A 22,676-nucleotide genomic window follows, 5' to 3' on the forward strand; every position below is an offset into this window, starting at 1 on the left:
GCCTGCTGTAAACCCACAGGTTCATCTGTGTTGCAGGAAGGGGTGCTGCCACCAGCTCCTTCATCTGGGATGCTCTGGCTGTTTCAGGGACAACCAAAAGTCAAGTGCAGAACGTAACCAGGGCATCAGCTTGTTCAGCAATTGGTTCAGTGAGGAAAGAGGCCTCACTGTGCAATCTCACTCCCTTGGGAAAGGGGCACCAAACAACAAGATGCTCACACTGATGGAAGCCTTCTGAGCCTCCAGGACAAGCACATACACAACCCCCAGAGCAGGCCCAATGATGCATTTGATGCATCTTAATTTTTAAGAATTAAGCAATGCAGTCCTTGTTCTCTCTAGTTAAAAGCAGAGTTTTATTATTGTAGTTTGTGAGAGAGAGGATTTGTGCTACTTGGGTGGCTTATGAAGCCAAACCAAATATATGGTACAACAGGACCAGTGTGTGAGCACAAGCAGGCTGGTGAGCATTGAGCTTAGGAAAGTTTTATTAAGACTCTGAAAGAAACTTGAGTTTTAAAGTCTAGCTTCAGCCACAGCTCCTTTCATGCTTTTGAAGCTCTCTAATTAAAAAGACAATTAGAGATGAACAGTATTTGCTGTGGTTAGAGGCCATGTGAACACAATGACTCAACACACACTGAAGAAAACCCCTTGTAGAGGCTCTGCAGCATTGTGCTTTGCAGTAGTCTGTCACACCAGGAAGGCAGAATTAAAATTGCAACACTTGAAGAATTATTTTCTAATTTGCTGCTTCTGCTGCTAAACAAGCTGCCAGAGACAAAAATCAAGGTTAGACTAAACTGATTTGTTCTACTAAAACAAGTTCCCCAATACTTTCCCCTCCTGCGACAGTGCCTGCACAGCAAACCTGGGGTGGGTTCACTGCAGCAGATTTCTGCACTTGAGAGGAAGGACGCTAGGCCTTGGCTCTTCCTGTTGTGAAACACACTCAGTGGGTGACAGGAAGATGTGAGCATGGAAAAATCAAGAGATTGGGCATGGAAAATCATCCCATCTGTGTTCTGAAGTGGATGGCTGGAGGAAATTGACCGCCTGAGGGAGCACCCCTGTACACAAAGAGCTGTGGAAGGAGTCCCGTTTTCATCCAGGGGCAGCAGTGACCCCATCCCTGCTACTTACGTGAGTTTTCATTTCGTTAGCTACTGTTGTGGACATCATGACACAGCAGATGATGGTCACCAGGATGAAGTAAAGCGCGTACATGAAGCGGGTGCTGGTTGACTGCTTTATCTTGGGGCAGCACTTGCAGCACAAGGAACAAGCAGCAGTACCGCAGCAGCAGGCCAGCTGAAAAGTAAGGCAAAAAACACAAGTCAAAAGTCCACCCAAACCCTCCATCTTAAGGTTTCTTGCAAAAGTTAGACAGCTGGGAGAGTTCCTGTAAAACTCCAGAATTTCTCAAGTCCTCTTCTCTCAGCTGAGAAGCATTTAAGTGGAAGCAGTCTGTCTTGATTATGAAAACTCACTAGTCTGAAGTACATCAGTGTCTAGCTTTTCCAGATTTGCTATGGATGAGAGACAGATTTCCCTGTGTATTTCAGTTTTGTACCAGCAATTGAGGGTCCACCAAGATAAAAATCCACAAAACACAGCAAAACCCATGTAAATATTTTATTCAACAAGGATAAAGGTACAGAATAAATCCTGAAAGGGATCTAGATTGAGGTTCATTATTTTCTTGCTGTCAAGAGTATCACTGACTTTCAAAGAACCTGGATTCACCTTCCCTGCCTTCTACTTTTAGAAAAGCCATATATAAAACACAAAGGCAAGCCTTACTTATATACATAAGGCAGCACTGTCCATGGCAAGGCCCTTCTTTGCAATTGGCAGCAGCTCCATATGGCTCCTGTGTGTGCTTAACCCACCAACCATGACCACAGGAGAGATTTTTGGACATCAGCAGGCAGCCAGGAGCAGGGAGCCGCCCTCCCAGGTCTCATTGCTGCCAACCCAGAGTAACCTCACCCTGCTACATTCCCATTTTCCAGGCACTCCCTGAGGCTAGGTATGGTGAGCTGCCAGAGCACAGCACTCCAGCACACCAAGGCTGCTTCTTACTGGTGTTTCCTCGCTTTTGGAGGGGCCACGGGAACATTCAGAGAACCTTCTGCTTTCTGCAAGCAGGTGTACAAGGTGGATGCTTGCCAAAAGACTGAAAATTCACAAACACCACATTTGAGCAGTCCGGGCAAACTTCATTGGTTGTATGAGTCTTCAGGCACCCAAGCATCATGCACTGTTTTCCTCTCAGGACACTTTCTCTTCCAGCATCAAGGACTTGTCTGATGAAGGGAGGGGGCTTCATGTGTGTTGTCACACAACTATATCTAACTCCACAGAATATCACAACCAGATTGGTTGTTCAAAGAGCCTCAAATCATTCAGAAGAAGTCTCTTGAAAAGACTCCAGTTTGTCACTTCCTTGCTATGACTATCTCTGCAACATTCAAGGTCATACTTCCTGCCTCCAGCCCCCAGGAAGGGGGTGGCAGACAGGCCCTTCCCTTTCTCAGCAGCAGCTCTTCAGCTGCAGAAGACATAAAATGGGCACAGTCCAACCCAGCCCCCATGCTGCTCTTCTCTCCCTTCACTGGATCTCATGCCAGAGGAGACAGGGCCTCAAAGCATGCAGCTGCTAAAACTGCTGCTACTGCAGAACAGAAATCCTGCCCAAAACACAGAGCTCCAGATATGGGGAATAAACAGAATGGGTTCATGCTGGCACCTAAGCTGGAAATTAAAAATACTATGTGCAATAGCACATCATGCAAGTAATACTTTCAAAATAGAAGGCTCTAGTGGCTGAATGGCAATTCTGTTTTTATAGGTAGTGAAATTACATTGCCTTTTAGAGCATCAACACAGGTCCAGGATATAAGGAAGCTACAGCAAGTTACTGACTCAGCAAACAAATGCGGTAACATTTCAAAACAAATGCACACCAGAAATGTGTAATTTGCACACTTCAGAATTTCAACAGCAACAATAAAAAAGTAATAGTTTGTTTTTTTTTTTTTAAATAGGTCCTTTTAACATGAAAGGATTTGGTATCAGCCCAATCCAAAGCATCCACAAGGAACTTGAACTGCTTGCCTTAGCATAACAACTACAGTATGGAAGTAAAAAGGTATGCAGCTTTGGCATTTGTAAGGAGAAAAACATTTTCCTACACCAGGTGCTAGAGAGCTCTGCCAGTAAAACCTCATCTACATCCAGCAACGTCTGCTATTCTACTCCTGGGTCACTGCAGCTGCTACTTAAAGCAACAAATGCTTAAACAGAATATGTAAGTCATTTATGTACTTTTCCACATTACTTAGACCTTAATGATAGTTTCTAATACTGAGCACGTACCCTAAAAATAGGAAATATTTGTGAAAAATACCACTATTTCCATCTTGTTCCACATGCACCTCTTCAAGCACTCTGAAAAGCCAGGGACGCCATAGAAAGTTGGTTAGACTATTCAGCCACAGCCTCAAATTTGGTGGTCTGGGGTTTTTTTGTGAGGGTTTGAATTTTTTTTCTTTTTTAAACTTTACCTCTAACATTCCAGAGTAGGCCACAATGAAATAGGTGTTATCCAAAAATAAATGAGAACAGTCTCTGTCCCAAATACTAAGATGCTGACCACAACCTACTGACCCAAGAGGTTTCAAAGATATTATCTTTGAGTGACAAGGCTTCAAAGCCCACATATACAAAGAGTTCTCTGTTAAGTTTTGGTCAACATGGAGCTAAGCTGCACAGACACACTGATGCCACATCCTTTACTGCAGGCATGGCCCATCTCACCTCTTCTTTGCTTTTTGACTGCAGCAATGGTCTGCACAAGGGCTCAAAACTCACTGCAAGCCAGCAACAAATTTTTGTCACGTTGTAAAAATCAGACTGGGAAAAAAAGAAAGTAACGTCAAAAACCTTTTGCAGATTACACTTATAAATAAAAGCTCCTTCAAAGAATGGGGCTCTGCAGGAGGAAGATGCTGTGCAGTTTTTAGGACAGAGAGAACCCAACAACGAAGGTCTGTGAACACTACCAGTGGGCAGGCCTTGTATGCACAGGTCTGTATGCACAGAGCTCCCTCAGAGTCTCACGAGGACCCCAAGCCCAGGCTCTCCAAGAGCCCAGCACAGCAGCACCTGAAGGCCAGGCTGCTCCACCAGGAGTCTGTCATCCTGAAGCAGGTTCTGGTTTCAAGTCCCTCTCAATCCAAAGGCTCCCACAAGTTAGGCAGCAAGCACAGCCAGCCCGGCTCATCTCTCTCTAGCTTTACATCTCCTCACCAGGGTGAACACCACGGTCTAACAATAATTACAAACAGTGGGCAAATATTTATGCTTTCCACAAACACCATCAGCCAGCTCGCTCACACTAACCCACCAGGACGCCACAGCGTAGACTAGCCGCCTGCTTTGCTCCATGCTACTCATTCAAAACTCACAGAGTACAATGCCAACTTGCCTGAGACCCCAGAATCTGAAAGCCTAACATACTTGATACCAGATTTGAACTGCCTGGATGATGGCTGGCTTGACTGGCTTCACAACAGCAGCTGTGGAAAGCTGTGTGGGAAATATTTCTGTTAAAATATATTCAAACTACAGTTTTACAGCCATTTCTTCTGGTAGCCAGGCTGGCTTAACAGCTCCAGGCTCGACCCAGCCTTTGTCCCAATGACACGAGAGTTGTGGGTATGACCCCCACATAGCCCATTCATGTAAGAGCTGCACTCAATGATCCTTGTGGGTCCCTTCCAACTGAGACTCATGTGCCAGCCGCTTGCCCACTCCTACCCCTGCTCCAGCAGTCACGAGCCCTGACAGTTCTTTCTTCTGCTGCGGGTGACCAAACCAAGCAACCTAGTGGCAAGTTGTGAAAAGTCACATATCAACCCTTCTGAGCTGCTGATTTATTACACAACAGCAGCAACTGTTCTACCACTTCATGTGAGGGCACAGTGCACAGGAGGAGGGGAAAGCAGAGGTGAATGCTTTGCAGCTGCCCTACACACCTTCTCCCCTCTCTGAGCAGATGTTTCCAGGGGTGCTTTCCTACCACCTCATTCAATTTGAGTGCTGTAGGTGCCTGCCAATGCAAGGAACAGTAATTTTGACATTCATCCAGTAAAGAGCAGAAGTAAGCAGACACGTAAAAGCCCTAGCTCGTGCAAACCACTTTCCAAGTACTGGCAGGCACAGACACATTGAACAGCCCCATCTTACAACAGCCTGGGGAGCACCTATGGTTAACAAGAGTTAGGCAGGTCAATAAAACAGGGTAAAAGCAGGCTTACCACCTTGCGAGCCCGCTCTCGCTTCCCTACAATAAGTACTCTGCCAACACTCACTTAACATCTGCCACACACTCAAGTCTTGATTTTTGCAAGCTGTGATGCGATCTGATAAATCAGTAGAATGGGGTACGAGAGTAATGTTAAGCACATGTAACTGTTTACATACAAGACTGAAAGGAAGAGAACCTATCTTGCCTGCTGCTTTTATAGAGACAGTGAGATTTTAAGAATGTATTTTCCACATACATTTCCAAAAATATTTCTAAGGCTTTAGAAAATACTTTGTGTAGTTATTAGGATGAAGAGTTTCAGGATCACTGCCCAAAATAGCCTATGGTATTTTAAAATTATACTAACCATAGGCAAGTATCCAGCTTATCACAACAAAGAATTTCCTTTTGGGAGACTTCAGCAGAAATGGTAAAAATCAAAGGGGATAAGACCACAATGGGAAAAAAAACCTGCATTCTTTAATGAAATGAAGACTTAGCAGCTTTTCATTTTTCCTTCCTAACTGACAGCCTGGTGAGAGCAACAGGGGAGACAGGGGAGAATGTGTGCCTTCCAGCCCGTCCATGGAGCACAGGAATGTGCCTTGCTGAAGCTTCTTTTCACGGGGGCCTACAGCAGCTTAGTTTTTCATGCATTGCTTGGTTACTTGACTACCAGCATTATCTGGGCCATAAGATTTGCAGATAATGCAGTCACCGAGCTGTTAACAGCAGTGTCTATCAAAAACACCCAAACATCTACTCCCACAGCTGCAGGCAGCATCCAAGCAGGCTGGACAGGCAAAGCAGCCAGCCCTGCAGGAAAAAGATCCTGAAGTGACCACACATCCACCTTTTCGTTTCAGGAAAGAGCATCTAGACGCAAATATTTCATTAGTGCACTGGTTCATGAAAACAAGAGGTCTGATGCCAGGTGTCCTGAGCGTTAGGAGCTGATCTCAGACTATTACTGAAAACCCACTGCTGTTATGCATATGCATTTTCCAAAAGCTTCTTCAATGGGTCACATGATAATGCAGCTGTTTGTCCCTCTGAAGTAACTAAACTCACCAAAAAGGAGGCTTTATTTTGTCTTTTGTCTGACTTAACTGGCTTTCCACTGCTTGTTATTTAATACTCAGACTCACCATGTGACTTAAGCCAAGAGGCTTTGTGAACCAACATACCAGTTAATCAACTGATGACCTATTTTGAGGAGCGCATCTCACACTGCAAACTCTGCAAAATTGAAACAGATTTCAGAGAAAAGCCACGCCAGCCCCGACGCTGCCTGAGACGTGCTTTCTGGTGAGGCTTTCCTGCCCTCAGCCACCACGGAGGGAGCAGAACTGCCACGCAGCACCAAGCAGCTCCAAACCCAGGCAAGAAAGCCCCACTGGGCTGAGGGCGATTTGCTTCTGTCGCTCTGCACAAACGTGTCTGAGTGGTGACTCAGCTCAGCATTAGAAAATAACATCACTGCAAAATGTCCAAATTCAAGTCTGTTCAACTGCTCTTCTCCTGCTGATTTTGGAAAAATCAAGTCAATTGTTCAGTCTGATCTGAGCCTCACAGGGTATTGTATCACCCATCTCCTCTACTGAGCTATTTTCCATTAGCACAGACCATCTGGATTTGACAGCAGTATGAGGAAAACTGTCCATCCCTGTGGTTACTTAAATCTGACACTGAAAAGTGAAAAAACCTTACCTTCTAATTTGTCTGCTACAGTTTCCCAGGCACTGGTTCCTGGTGAGGCTTTCTTTACTAGCTTAGACAACCTTTTAATTTGCTGGTCTTTTCTCCCTGCTCATCAGACAAGGAAACCAAAACATTTATCCTCAGTCTCATTTGAAGACTTTAAGACTTCTCCTCCCAGCACCTAAGTTTTGCAGGGTCTTTTTTCTCCCCAAAAATTTCAATTTTACCCAGTCCCTCCTAGAAAACCACGGTAGTCCGATGGCAAAGAGTCCATCAAGTCACCTGACTCCTCTCTCCAGCATACAGCCTCTCTCCAGCATACAGCCACAAAGAGGTGGACTCAGCCTTGCAGCACTCAACACACAAGGCGGCCAACCAGCTACATGGCTGCACTTAAAAAGTTGTATTTTTGCCACACAGGTTACATCTACTTCAATAGTAGTCTCTGCTTCACCAGTCCTTTCATCCACCCATTGCTTCTGAGAGCAATTTTAAATATCCTCTCCAGTCAGACCTGATCCTGAATTTCCTTCGCATTGATCCCTGGACATTCTTCACTGAGAGCAACCTCTGTTGGGTGACAGGTTCAGCTGTCCTTTCCTATAATTTCACAGTTTTCTCATCTGCAGGTAGTTTAAGCTCATGCTGCGGACACTTCTCAGACTTTCACAGCAGAGGAGACAGTAACCGAGCAACTGAAAGATGAAAGAGAAGTGAGCAGCGCCAAAGTCTCACAACTGGGGCCATCACTTCATACAGAGAGCAGATTTTCCCCAGGTTGGCTCTGATGCTCAAGATCTGGACTCTGGAGGTAGGACAACACATGGTATAACATGGTACATCACCAGGTACAGAGAACAAAATGCAGGGCAGTAACTGCCCAAGTCCATGTACCACTGAAGTGAAGAAGCAGTTAAAATGAAATTTTCATATGCGTTGATTTAAAAGCACATAGCTGGAACAGCTGCTTTGCTTTTGAATAAACAGACAGCCTTGAGCTGTTTCACAAACATGCTGAGTCTTTACAAGATGGTTTCAGTACTGAGTCCAAGACGACTTTAGGATGAGGAGTAAAAAAAGAAAAAAAAAGACATTAATACTTTGTACAAAGAGACAAAAGCCAATAAACTGGTGCAAAGCCACAACTCCTGCTCATCCCTTCATATTAAAAAAATATCCTCCTTGTTCAAAGCATTGCTAAAGGTGTTTCAGTTTACATCAATGTCTCAACATTCACACACTATTCCTGAGCGGCAGGTTCAAAGTGGAGCCTGCTCACATCCTGACATTGCTTCTTGATGAGCATTTTTAAATATAATGCCTACATCTTCCTGATATAGGAAGTATTCCTGAACCCCTGTTTTGCCAGTGACGGTAATAAGCCAAGAGAAAAACCCTTGAGACAGGTCTTTCCAGAAAACATGAATAACAGCTCCTGTTAAAACTCGGGTTGATATATTTTAGATCAGTGCTACTGGGCAGAAAGAAGAGCAAAATTTTATATGCTTAGACTGTTAACTTTTATATGCTTAAGTACTTGAGCACACACCATCTTTAATTGCTGAAATATCCAATTACTAAACTGCAAACACTAGTTCCTGCGTATCTACCACTAATTAAAATGATGATGAGACGGCAGGTGTACAGAGCCACCTCCCCCACATTCCATCACAGTCACACCCTGCAGTCCCCCCAGCCCTGGGCGGCGCAGTGCCTCACTCCCTCATGCTGTAACATGCTGATGCTGGAGCTTATTTCATGGATAACTGAACAAGGCAGCAGGTCAAATCCCATCGACAGAATGGTCAGCTGCAGACTAAACATCTTGGAGGGCGGGCATTCAACATGCTAAGACCTATTAGGGCCTGCACCCTAATGGTGGAGAAAGAAATGGAAGCACCACTGACTGAGGTCCTTGAAAAGGACACAGGAAGCAACCTCAGGTCCAAGCATCTTCACATGGCTAACCTGAGAACACCATGCAGCCTCAGCATGTGTCTGGGATGAGAGCAGACACCAGCTCCAACGAGACCTACAGCTTCCACCGCAGTCACAGCTCAGCCTTTCATCCCTGAATTAAGCAGGTCTTGTACCTACAACTGCGAGCGCTTCCATGGCAATGAAAGCTCCAGTAACAAGAAAGGCACAACCTGGAACAACCACACTTGCAAAAACTAAAATAAAACTAGCCGTAGTGTTTAGATCCTTCGGCAGAGAAACAGAAAAATACCCCCTTGCCCTTAAAAGTGAAGGCCCTGCTCTTATACTGCCTTCACCCCACAGCTCTAGAGCTATAGGTATTTAAGGCATTTCTTTAGCCCCACAATAGAGCCAACTCATGGGATGCAAGAGAAAAAGTCTAAGAAAATAGGAAGCAATTGGAAATCAGGCAAAAATGAGACAGACTGTCTTCTCCCTCTTATGCAGCGACAGGGAAAGGATTCCAACCTAGAAATGCAATGTCAAATGATACAACCCTAACAAGATCTCCCCATCTTTTGGTCACTTTTCCTTCCCATTTTGATCAGTTTTGAATCCAGCAGTAAATTTTATCCTGCTATGGCAGGCAGATGAAACCTCCAAGATAAGTTTTTAAAGTTTCCTGGAAAAGAGGCAAAAGTTTTAGTAGAGGAAAAAATGATCTCTCAACCCTAACCAAAGAAAAGGCTGCAGTGCAACTTCATATTTATTAGAAAGGGAATCAGCCTGAGAGACCAACCTCAATGGACAAAGCTGCAGGAAATCAGGCTTTGCTAATTCAATTATTCAGGAAACCATTTATTTAAAGCAACAACTCCATGTTTCTGCAAACAGGGAAAACAGTTCTTCACCAGGCTTTTTTTTTCCTAACATACTGGAGTACACTGTAATATCCTACATCTGACCTCAGACAGCTAGTTTCACCTTCTATCACAATTAATAACAGCAGTGGCAGAGGTGTGGAAATACCTGCAGCTAAATGTTCAGGTCAAACACACCAAACACACCCCTGGCACCTAGGAAGACCATTTGCAGAACAAGAGATAGCATTTTTGGGAGCACCATGTGGAGTGAAGCCAGGATCACCACCGCACCATCCCTCAGCACTGTGGTACATCACACTACGCATACGTCTGCAATGCTCCTGTGACCTCAGAGGACACAAATCTGGATGAGGGTGACAGAACCACCCTTTTCACCATCTAATGAAAAGAGGAGACCATGGGGGACAGGACTGCGAGCCCCCTTCTCAACCTGCAGATGCAAACAGGCAGCACCAGAGAGGCAGGCAGTCCCAGAGTGCATAGGCATCTCCCTCCTCTCCCCAGAAGCTATGAGTCACAGAAGTCAAAAGATGGGCCAATGTCAACCTTAAAAATATAGCAGTACTGTTTTTATCCCTTTTCTTTTTTTTTTTTTTTTTTTTTTTTTAACCCCGTCAGAATTAGAATTCTGGGTAGAAAATGAAAACTTGATATTATAACTTGTGGCACTTCTTTTATTTACTACCTGATATGATTTCTAAGTGCAGAACACTATTAAGGACGTCTCTCAAGACTTAACAGACCTACAAAAAGAGCTCCATCAGCTTGAACAGCTATCAATTCTAACTGGAAAATTCATCTACTTGAACAACCCAGCTACAAGATACCATCAACCCAAAATGATTGTTAACGATCTAAATTACATTTATTTAACTCTGGAAAAAAAATATTCATTGTAATAAAGACTTTCCGCAACAGCTGCTTTCTTTAACCATGATCTCAACTTTATCCTCTTGAGAATCATTAGTGAAGAAAAGCCAAAGAGAAAATCCAGTTTCCTGTCAATTTAAGCAGTTTTTATGTAATCAAAAGCATTGTGAAGGCCCAAGCCAAACTGTATTCTCACTGCATTCTAAAAATAAGTCTATCAATGAGACACAAGCAAAAGAAGAAACATATAGCAAGCTTATTACAGCTCAGAAATCCAAATATCACAATTATCTTCAAAGCAAGATTGTACACTGCCCAGTAAAAAACAACTGCAGAAATTAAAGTTTATAAATGGCCAAATTCCTTCAAAGTAAGTTTCCAGAGTCTACCTGGCAAGGATGCAAGTCACACTGTAATGTCCATTAAGATAATTTTAAATAATTTCACAAATGCAAAATCAGCATAACTGAAGTACAGTCTGCAGTCTGGCATCTTGCCGCTACATCCTGTAACAACAGGAATCTGGGCTGCAAACCTAGATCCATTCATTCTGACAGGCATCATCAACTAGACATTTAGCATGGTCTGACTCAAGAAAGTACCAATCACTCATCATCCACTTCGCACCAGGGAAATTTTTTTGAGTGAAAATTAATTGTCATGTTAACTCACAATAAAATTTTCATATCAGCTACAGACAAATGGCAATTACACACAAATGACAACTGTACTTAAATAGAAAGACAATACCAAAGTTCTCATTCAGCTCTAGGAAAGCACATCCACAGACAGAGGCATGCATAAGATATCAACAAAGCAAAAATACTCGCCACAAAAAACTCCTCACACTACAGGACATCAAGCACATTAAACTACTGCATTTTAGGAAAAAATGAGGGACCTAACATGAGAGTTGCTTAGTATAACTCTTGTAAAAGTTTCATCTTTCCTCAAGCACTTAATCTCTCTTTCTGGATACAGGGTTAACTTCATCTTCAGGGAAACATTGAAGGAGAGGCCAAATTCCTCCTTGATTTTCCAGCTTGATTAACAGTACCCACAAAATGCCTGAGGATGCTTGGATGAGACAGAATGAAGAACTTCCATCCCATTTGTTTTTCTTGTGTATTAATCATGTTATACAAACATGCCCTCATCAAGGCTGGAATAAATCAAGTAAAAAAGGCAAAGACTATTTTTCATTTTAAAAATGTGACACTGCATGCTAATGAAACATGGTTTATTCTGTTTATTATCATAGCCTGTAAAAAGGTTATCCACGCTGTGTTTGCTGGTGTAACTCCAGCAATACGTCCTATTTAGCATAGATAATTCTTACATCAAAAGTGGTGCTTGAGCCAGCAGAATAAATGTCCCCAGAGATTTCTGGCACTATGATTATATACACTTTAGGGCTTTCACTTCGTCTTCAACAACACTGAGGAGTTCAGTTTATTTACAGACTCCAAACTGACATTTCAGTGTCAATGAAACACATTACTATCAGGGATTACCCAACAGTGAAACACATTACTATCAGGGATTACTACACAGGGTAGGGTTGGAGGCTTTAAGAATGGCTCAAAGGTTGGTCATGCTAAAGACATGCCATTCTCTGAGCATCACAACAGTTTCATCCTCTTGGTAATTTAAATTACTTCTCCAGGAGCTACACCAAAAAAAAGGCACAATGAAAATGCAAAAAGCCACGAGTCACTGTAGTAGCAGCACCTACTAACTTCACTTTGTTGAGCTGCTCCACAACTTGTTTCACACCCTGCCAGAATGGTTATGAAGCAGCAGTCAGGGAGGCCCCTGCATTATGAAGAGCATTAGCAAATGTGGTTGCTGCTGTCCTGCAGGTCCACAGGACTGTGTGGAGAGGCTCAGAGCAGCTCCCAGAGGGTAAGCAAGTGGATGCATGCTCAGCAATCCTCCTGTCACACTGAAGACTGAAAGAGCCACAGACAAAAGACCAAACCCACCCCAGGGTTTCAAACTACAGGAAAGACGCAACAATTTTCCCAAGTGGCTCATAAAAAAGCAAGAGAATAATCAGAGCCTTAGAGTGGGCAGAGTGAGCAAAGGAAAAGAAATATCAATAGAATTAGGACCACAAGGTACTTAAATATGTAAAACAATAGAAATAAGCTCACTGGCTAGTCTGCTGCAGACAAAAGTAGTAATGGGTTTCTATTGCAGAAACAGAGATTTATGAAAATTAACCACAAAATAAAGTGCCTGGGGAAGATGTCTAACATCATACCAGAGATGTCAGACAACTATTAGGAACGGAGTCCTTCCCTTCAGTGCAACCAAGAAGGAGATCTGGAAAGGGCCTCACTACTGCCTATCTCCTCCAAGTCATGATCCTTCATCTGTGGAATTGATTTAAATAGGAAAACAGGTGTACCATGGTAAGATGAGGAGTTCTGAATTCCCACCCCATGGATACTGAACAGTGTAGCTCCTGCACCGCCCTCCATCACCACTTGCTCTCATCTCTCACTTCCTCTGCCAGCACCTGAATATGCTGAAACCTTCCACAAGCCGAATTTAAAGAAGTTTGTGGAAGGATCTGAGCACTGATAGGCATCCAGGGGCTGTGAGATTAGTTAAGTGCATTCCAATTGTTATACCACGTGGTTTAAGAACTCCGCACCACCTGCAGCCAGTGGCTATCACCCAACCGCCTCCCGCAGCAGCTCAAAGGATCTGTAGCCCTTTGGGAATGGCTCCTTGCGGCGCAGGGTTTGGGAAGGCCTCTCTCCCCGTCAGCGCCTCCACCCGCATGCCGCTGCCCGCTCCCGGCTCCCGCCCGTCCGCGCCTCGGGACAGCTCCCTCTCGAAACACGAGCGGAGCCCACGCAGAAACTGGCCGAAACACCACCGTGGGCACTCGGAGAGCCTGCACAGGCACCCCGGCTCGCTGCAGGGCTGCTTTTCCTCTACCGCGCCGGCGGCCCGGGGAGCCCGGCGCGCAGCCCGACCCGGAGCCCGCCGAGCCGCGGCCGCTCGCAGGGCAGGGTCGGCCCCTGCCCACCCCGGCCCCGCTGCCGCGGGGAGCGCCCACCGCCCTGCCCCGCCGGGACCCGGCTCCGCGGACCGCGCTCCCCGCCGCGGCCGCGGGAATGCCCGGGAACGCCGCCCGCCCCACACCTGCCGCGCTCCCCGAGCCCACCTGGCCGGCGCAGCAGCGGGCGGACATGCTGGCGGAGCGGGCCAACGCGGCTCCCGCATGCAGGAGAGCACAACGCTGGGAGGTCCTGGGCTGGGCAGGGCTGGGATGTCCTGGGATGGGATGGGCAAGGCAGCCCGGGGCGCCGCGGCGGGCGGAGCGGCACCGCCTCTGCCCCGCTGCCGGCCCGCCCCGCCGCCCGGCTTCCGCTGTCGTCAGCCGCCTGTGGGCTCCGCCGCCGCCGCCCGGGCCCGCCGGAGCCGCCGAGCTCCGCTGCGAGGAGCGGGATCGCCCTCGGCGGGCTGTCCTGCTCGCCAGGACACTGCTGACACCGCCTGCCTGCTAATATACTTACTAAAACACCTGGTTTTCAGTAGCTGAGATCTAATAAATTCAGTGAGTTAAATTCATTTAAACGTGCGGGTCTTAGGAGGCCGGGCATGGAATTGAAGTTTAACGCTGTAGTGCACCAGCCCCGGTGCAAGCCGCTTTCTCACGGCCGGCACACACGCCCGTTCCTGTGTGGAAAACCCATGTTTGTTCCAAGGAGAGCTGTAAGGCCGTGCTTTCCTAACAGGAGCTGAGACCTTTCCCCGATGTTTTCCAAAATACTTCCTCCAGTCTCCAGCTAAGAATCCTGGGCAGTACTAGGCAGTAGCCAAGGATTTCTCAGCTTCTCATGTGACAACAGGAACTTGCAAAGCCAAATTCAGATATGACAGGCGTCATCATATCAGACTAGTGTGTCTTTACAAACACACTGCTTGTAGAGAAGGCCAGAGATAAGGTAGATAATGAAATAACGAGAAAACCCATTAATTTTAGAAGGCTTTACTAATTGATGCAGACAGCTGCTCAGCCAAGGTCGCGCTAAACTCCTGAACTTTGTGAAGACTTTATAGAGGTATGAATATTACCTTCTCTGCCCAGGGCAGACTTGAAACTAATTTTAATGATCATGTATGTTCTAAAGGAAGGCTGCATATTAAAGAGATGTGTTTAGATGGATATGGGAAAGTCTGCACTTCCACAGGACTCCTCTGTCTCCTTTGTGGAGACTAAACTGTAGAGACAGGAATTTTCCACACAGATAGGAATTACTACTGTAATGCTATGAAAAGTAGAAATTAAGGACTCTCTGGAAGGACCCTGGTCTTGACTGCTCTCTGTGTGTGTGTGTGTGCGTGCTGTAATATTTAAAATAACTATTTTAAACTCTATTTCTAGTCCTAACTGCTCTTATTTTAGGAATTCAGTGCAACTAAAAGCTATTATCCTGAATAGGAGTACGTATGTGTAGATAATGTAGCAACATTTACCAAGGAAACTGGGATGGATTGCAGGATGTAAAACCCCTTCCTCTTTCCTCATGTATTCAAACAAACAGAGTTGATGCTTCAGGAAGTGGATCACATGATGAATCAGCATTACATAATTTGGTGTTACACTAGGGACTGAGGAGACCCATTACCATAGTGGTACAGTTAATAAAAACCAGATATGTACTTTGTTTTTAGTGGTGCTCCAAAAACTGCATATACTCAGCCAGAGACAAGGTATTTACCAGTCTTACAAGATTAATTCTGTAAACCAGATGGTTGTTAAACTGAAAAACACATCAGTGGGCATCTGAGAGGACCTCAGCACAGTTCAGGCACTGATGTGGCTGATGCTCATGCTTTATGGCAGCAGCAGAAGTCCCAGCCTCAGGTGAGGACTCCTGGAGCCAGGGCTGGGGACTCAGTACACCTTCTCTGATTTGTAGCTCCTTTCCCCAGAAGCTGCAGAGATAGACTCAAGAATTGAACAAGGATCAGGAAAGCAGCATCACCGGCCAACAGGCAGTGAAAAACCACTGGTGTGTTTAACTTTGAAACACAGTCAGCTTCCCAAAGAATGTGGTTAAGACATAGGAACACAAGCATCACAGAATAGTGAAAACTCAGCAAAACTGCAATCATCTTCTATTTCTGTTCCAGACTTTTTGTACAATTGCAAGAAGCTGTCAGGTCAGGTTTTGTTAAATTTCCACATCTGTAAAATCAACTCAAAAGATGAAGTAGAATTTGAGGTTTAATTTAAAAATGAAGTTGCCTTACAAAGAGAGACTGGTGAAGGTGATGTATGGGCATGGTGGAAGACTTTGAGGGGCTGTACCACACATCAGCATGTCTGCAATAGCAACAAGCATTCACTGCATGGGGAGCACCATGAATTCACTGTTTTGTGCAGATCTGTTAATGTCAGCCAGTGCTGTCATGAACAAACCCAGCCTCTGCACTGGGGAAAACAGCAGAGCTCTGTAATGGCTTTCCAGTCAGTTAGAGCACCCTAGAGCTCTGGGATGTGTGCCTTGGCTTTTTCAATAAAAATTCATCACCAGAAAGGCTTGGACTTCCCTGCTGTGTTGCTGGCAAACATTACGCAGACTAATAGCAAAGCAGTGTGCAGATGTTATTACATGGAAAGGACTGTCATTCTCAAACTATCAGTGCATTTAGAATAAGGTTTATCCATCAAATGTACATTCTAAAATCAGAGAAGGGTGATCTGATTTACTGGGCAGAAATCTTCAACCAGTAGGAATTCCTGCCTCAAAATCTTCCTTTTGGCACGGGGCCTCTTTGAGGAGATGCTAATTCTGATTTAGGGCTTTCAAGTGACTGCTTCACTGGGGAATTCACTGCTTCACTGGGGAAAGGCAAGATGCCTTGGTCTAGCTTTGTATGGGGAATTTTATGCACACAGACTTAGAGAGTTCTAGTAAGTCAGGAAGAAGGGAAGCATGGAGTGTCCCCACAGGACAAAAGACATCCAAGGAGTACCCAAGAACTTACTTAAAATTCTGATCTCCATTCAGGTGCCAGGGAGCAAAGAAGGAAGGAAAGCACTGGGTTAGGAGCTGTAACCATGGGGCAATTCTCAGGAAAACCCTTGGTTAGAAGCCAGTTGTGCCCTGGGAGCAAACCATTCTCCTCACCAGAATGTGCACAGGTGGAGCAGCAGCACCTGAAGCCCTTGAAGATGTCACTTTTAGGCAGCCCACAAGGTAGCCAGCTCATTTTTAGACATACTGGTGACCTCTGGCACATCAGCTTTGCTCAGGTCACTGAGACAGGCGTTATTGCCCTCAGATGCCAACCACAGTTTCACCTGCAGGTGTTGCACCTTTACACATATCTGCTTTACTCTTGCCCCGCTATGGACTGTTGTTGCAGAAGCAGGGGAACTCACCATCCTCTTTCACTGTGAGAGGAATGCACTGCCTCTGCAGAGAACTCAAAAGATGTTTGTAGTGAGGCAGAAAGCTTTTTGGCATAGCACAGGGAAATTATAACTTACCAGGAATGCTCAAAGACTCTCTGCTTCCTCAGGATGAACCAACTCTGTGTGTTTTAGGATAAGAATACTGGGAATTGCATTGTTCTCATCTTCTGAAATAAAGCTACAATTCAGAATGATGTTTTCAGTATTATGTAATTTCAATTTTTCTCAGTAATTAAACAGTTTTGGTTTGTGTCAGCTGGCAAAATGAGGAGCACAAAATGTCTGCATCCAATGAGAAGGAGAAATACACCATTTCGCTGTTTTTCAGGTGAAATTAAATATGGCAATTTTCTTCCAAATGTGTATGCAAGCAGAAGGAAAACAAAACCACATTGTTACATGTTGTGGTGGTCACTTCTGTAAATTTAGAATTTCTATGCCTGTTAAAACAAAAAAGGCTTGAAATTGCTTTTTAAGAAAATGTGTATTCTGCTTGAGCCTAGTAGTTAAGAAACCAGACAAAAACATGGTTATGGGAAAGAAAAGAAATGTCTACGCATGTGCACACACATGTTCTGGGAACCACAATAGATTCCCAATGGGAATTCTGACACAGCCAACAACCTTACTGTTTGCTACAGTTGTTTCCTGTGGAAAAGATATTGCAGTATAGGGAAGCACTGCACAGATGTGATCAGACAGCAGAAATACCTTATCACCTGTAGTTTTACTTGTGTGTCATTGCAAGACCATCTGCGTCATGGAGTCTAGGTGGCTAAATACCGTAATAAAGTCACATCTTTCTCCATTTGTTCCTAAGTGTGCACCAGTATCTGGATTATGGATCACATCTCGTCACATTCTTGTAGGTAGCCAAGGGTTTCCAGAAGCCCTGTCCTTTGGACACCTTCCGAAAGCCAGCATACCCTAGTGTGAAAAATGCATGTTATGTGATTGGCTCTTTGCAAATATTAAAATGAACACTATATGTGTTATGTTGGAAAGTTATGCTGTGTTAATGTATTTTAAGTAGTGCTGTGTTAATCTGTTTTAAGGAGTGGGGTAAATATAGTTTTTAGGCTATAGCATAATATTAAAATAGAAACTATGTTATGTAAGATACTTTTTGTAACTAGCTCAAGGAATGGAAGAGATAATCAAGGAATTCTTTGGATTCTCCTATCTGGGTAGGGATAACAGCAACAGACACAGAGATCCCAAGAGAAAAATTATTGTCTCCTTATCAGGAAAGCTCAGACTCCGAGGAACCAAGAAGGCTGATTTACAAGATCGTGGTGGGGAGCTGAAATTAAGCAGAAACACCCTAGTTTGAAAGGAATGTTTGAATCATGTATGAGATATATGAATATGCAATAGGCTATTACTTTTAAGGAGTTATTCTTCGATAGCAAGGGGTGCTTTTTGGCGGAGTGCCAGGCACCCAGACATCCGTAATTTTTTGCTTTTTATTGTCTCATTGTCCTAATTTTTATTACTATTTTCATTACTATTAAGCTTCTCAAATTTTAACAAAAGTGAATGGTGTTTTTCACACCAGGAATCATGCCAGGAGCAGCTGGAGCAGCACAGTATGTCCAAGCTGCGGGCCTGAGAAAAAGAAAGTTGGATTATCCCAGTACTTGTTACTAATGTGGCTGGATGACCACCCTTATGACTGTGTGGAGGCTGGGGAGGCAGAGTGAGCAACCACCACAGCAACCCAAGGATCTGCCAGCACAAGGCAAGAGCAGCCCGCAACTATAAATGCCTGAGGAGGAATGATCACAGACACTATCAGCGCATGTGGGGCCTGACACACAAATGTAACTTCCCCTTTCAGAACAGTGAGTTGGTCATAATGCTAAATGGTGGTATCTTCCTCTGTGTTTTTATTAGTGTTTTGTGATTCACACAAAATATATATTCTGGCTGGTAGCAGTTATTGATTTCTAAAAAACTTATCCATGCATTTAAGTATTCAAATTTGGTTAGATTCTGGTCAAATGAAATTTGCTGGACTTGAAAGAAAGTATTGCATGTGGCAAATGCTATGGCATTTGAAGAATTTATTTTTAAAAAGCCAACAAGGCTGGTATTTCCAGGCAAAATTGCTTAAAGAACCTTGGTTTTTTGAGAATGATAGTTTAATAAACTGGTTCGTAAGCTGTTTTTCCACTCCAGTGTTACTTTAGAATGGATTAAGATCTGCATTGTCTACTAAGGACATGCATAAATAACCCCTTTCTGAGGGAGTTAATTTTTGTAAGGTAAGCACAGAAGTGGGGCATTGCACAGGTTTGCACTGAACTCCACAGTGTTGCATCTGCATGCTCTTCATTGCCCCTTTTTAGCACAATGCCATGAAATGCCACTTACAAATGTTATTCTTTCTAAGCCCCTTGTCTCTGGATGCAGTGCAACATTTCCTTCCTACTCAGCATTTCATTACATGACATCTCAGATTTTCAATCACAACTAATTCCTTCACCTTAGAAACAAGTGACATGGACATTTAACTTAGGTGATGCTGGGGAAACAGTGTGCTGGGAGGAAAGGAGACTGCAGTGTACCCCAGCATATTTCACATTTCAGACACTCAGGTAACCAGCAGGAAGTATGGTGCTGACTGGGGGGCACTGAGCCTTACTGGACTTCATGAGTGACAGATGGAAGAAGGGAAGACTGATATCCCCGAGTCACCAGATAAGGTCAATATAAAGGTTCTTCTTAAAGCAGCAGGAAGAGCTGAGCTGGTTGTAAATCAGAAATTAAACTCCTGCAGTTAAGTCTAATAGACTAAAATCAGTTTCTACGACCATACATAAAGCTGAAAAACATGGTGGCATTTTCTGGACTGCTGACTCCTTTGGGATGCTGATGTGGGAACACCAGAGGAACTTCCTGAACCTACAGGTAAATTTAGAGTAGCAAGAAGAGGACAGTTTTATATTTGTCACCTCTGTAGCAGACTTCTTCAGGATTGGCAGATTGCAATAACTGTTAATTATCTGTTAATTTTGAAAGTGAATGTTTTCCTTATAAAAAAAAATCACAGATGACAAGTCCATGCAGGACAGCATAAATATTCTCTAAGTGCACCTGCCTACCACCTTGGCCCAAAGTGGAGATTTCCCCAAATCAAAGCACATAGCTTTGATACATATCTGTTGTGTAAATGAGCTCAGCATAACTATCAGTGCCAAAGGTACAAATCCTATGTGGTGGGCAATAAACTACACAGCAGTAATGCATTCTAATTAAGAGTAAAGTGCCTCATCTCTTTCTTCCATCTCTGCAGATCATTCTGCTCATATCACAGTAATGAGTACTTTTACTATGAAGCTTTCAGGGCACAATTTGGGGTGGCAGAACAAGAAGAAATTATTACAATCTAATGGTCTCTGTGCTGTTCACACAGCAAAACTCTCAAAAAAATATCCTTGTGCATGACCTGTAGACCATGGATTTGTTACTTTGGAAGGAAAAGACAGAACCCTCCCCCCCACTCTGTCCTTTTATTTGAAATTAGTTTTCAGAAATAAATAAATAGAAATTTTCTTAGTAAGTTGCCAAAAAAGAAAAAAAATATTGGAAACACCAGAATGGAACACGGAGATTATATGAGTCTAGTTCATGTAGCATCAAAGCTCTACTTAGGAAAACCTGAAAATGAGAAGTTTGCATTATGTGATGAAAAAGTTTGGCCAAATAGAGTTCTCTCACTAGCAAGACCAGAGCTGCTTCAGGAATCTTCCTGGTAGTGGTGAAATACAGGAGGAGTCAGTCTAATTCCCAGAAGGTCTTCTGGAAGATTAGGATCAACAAATGTTTTCCTAGGCAGTGCTGTTTTGGAGTAAAAAGAGACTGAAGCCGTGCATGTCTTTTGCAGAGCCACTCACAGTACTGGATACCAGCAAGGCGTATGTCAAAATACAGCCTGCCAAAAGTGTTCAAAGCACTCAGTTTAGTTCTCTGGGAAGTTTTTCTGTCTCAACTTGATAAACCATATGCAGACCTATCTGTGGTTTATCCTGTAATTTTATTACAGGCATGTGGAGAGAATAGCTTAACTCAGAGACAATGATGTATCTGAGTATAAAATGCAAGGGGGAGAAGAGGGATTAAAAGAAAAACAGACCCAATGACAACCTCTTTTGTAATGACCCCTTCCTTGTCTTGCAGGATCAAAAGGCCACAGGTGAAACCTGCTCTGTGAAAGAATCATTACACTGGAGCACATGGGGCACAAACATTTGTGCACCAGAAGAAATGGCCAAGTGAGCAGTGCACGTGCAGTAATTCAAGAGAACAAGAACAGTAACAAAAGCCAAGAATGACTGGTAAAAACAAAGAATTGGCAGTGCTGCCTGGAGCATATCAAGGCCACACTGTGTATAGAAAAATACCAAAAATGTAAAATAGTAACTGCGTAACAACTCAACTCCGAACCTTCTTTGCCAAAACAAAAAGGTTTCTGGGATAAGCATTGTTATCTATCAAGAACCATGGAAACAGAGAAGGATGTGATAGCTAGCAGTCCTTGTTCTCCATGCCACCACAAGTAATCCTGGCATCTACAAGAAAAGGAAATCAGTTTTGTTTAAAAAACAGAGCACCTTTCTGTGTGCTCTGTGTGCACACCTTTCTGGTGTGCTCATACAATGCATTTTGCTCCATTTATTGTGGCAACAAAGTGGAAGAAGAAAACAACATTCTGGTTCCATTATAATTACAACATTCTTGCTTAATTACAAACAATACCAGTACAATGCACAGAAGACACTCAAATTCCATCAACTCCCGAAGTAAAAGTTGTCATGTTTGCAAAGAGAATTAACCTTTTAGGAAGAAACAGCAGTAACTCATGATAAAAAGATGATAAAAGCAGAAGACACACTGCAAGGCATTTACATTGTGTTCCTATTTGCTCAGGTGTGCAACTGAGAGTTTTGCACAAGCATGTAGACACATCGCATGTTCCAGACAAAACCTGCTTGATTGTTGTGGTTCTGAACAGAAGCTAAATATATTGCAGCAGCTGCATATTCAGTCAGTTGGTGTGATTAGAGACAGACTGTCAATGCTGAAGCGTGATTACCATGATATATAAAGCTTACAAACTAATCAAGTCACAAATTAAACAGTATTTAGATGACTAATTGTGTGACTGCATATTATATTCACCACAAGTCCCAAATATTTCTTCCTGAGTTCTGACCTGTCACAAAAGTTAAATCAAACCATCCAAAAGCCTGAGATTAAGGAAAAAAATGTTGTGCTGATCCTTTCGATCATCTTATCTTACTCTGTGATGCACATACATTTTATCTGTGTACACCATCACTAAGAGCAAGGCAGTTTTAGTCCCTGATACAGGGAGCTTCACTCAGCTCCACTCAGCTGAACTCAACTGAAAACAAAACTCACTGCACACACCCATGGTATAGAACAGGGCTCAACTGTACGCACAGAGCACAGTCCAAATTGCTGTGTGGGATCTGGAGGAAAACACCTCCTGAACTTGTATCATATAAAAAACAGC

General features: G+C 43.8%; 1 protein-coding gene and 1 long non-coding RNA gene across 2 annotated transcripts in view; one reads left to right on the top strand and one right to left on the bottom strand.

The window, feature by feature from the left end:
- SERINC5 (serine incorporator 5) overlaps nt 1-14,025 on the bottom strand; it is a 35,071-nt gene extending 21,046 nt beyond the window's left edge. Inside the window, exons 1-2 of the mRNA XM_058044097.1 lie at nt 13,871-14,025; nt 1,144-1,311 (exon numbers count right to left, since the gene is read on the bottom strand). Coding sequence (XP_057900080.1) covers nt 1,144-1,311; nt 13,871-13,897 — 195 coding nt within the window. The 5' untranslated portion in view covers nt 13,898-14,025. The remainder of the gene's footprint in view (nt 1-1,143; nt 1,312-13,870) is intronic.
- A 161-nt stretch (nt 14,026-14,186) lies between these two features.
- On the top strand, nt 14,187-22,408 carry LOC131095847 (uncharacterized). Its single transcript, XR_009115920.1, has 3 exons — nt 14,187-14,771; nt 18,693-18,978; nt 21,317-22,408. It is a non-coding gene; the product is annotated as an uncharacterized LOC131095847 (long non-coding RNA).
- The last annotated feature ends 268 nt before the right edge of the window (nt 22,409-22,676 follow it).

The sequence above is a fragment of the Melospiza georgiana genome, chromosome Z (assembly GCF_028018845.1).
Source record: "Melospiza georgiana isolate bMelGeo1 chromosome Z, bMelGeo1.pri, whole genome shotgun sequence".
Lineage (NCBI taxonomy): Eukaryota > Metazoa > Chordata > Aves > Passeriformes > Passerellidae > Melospiza > Melospiza georgiana.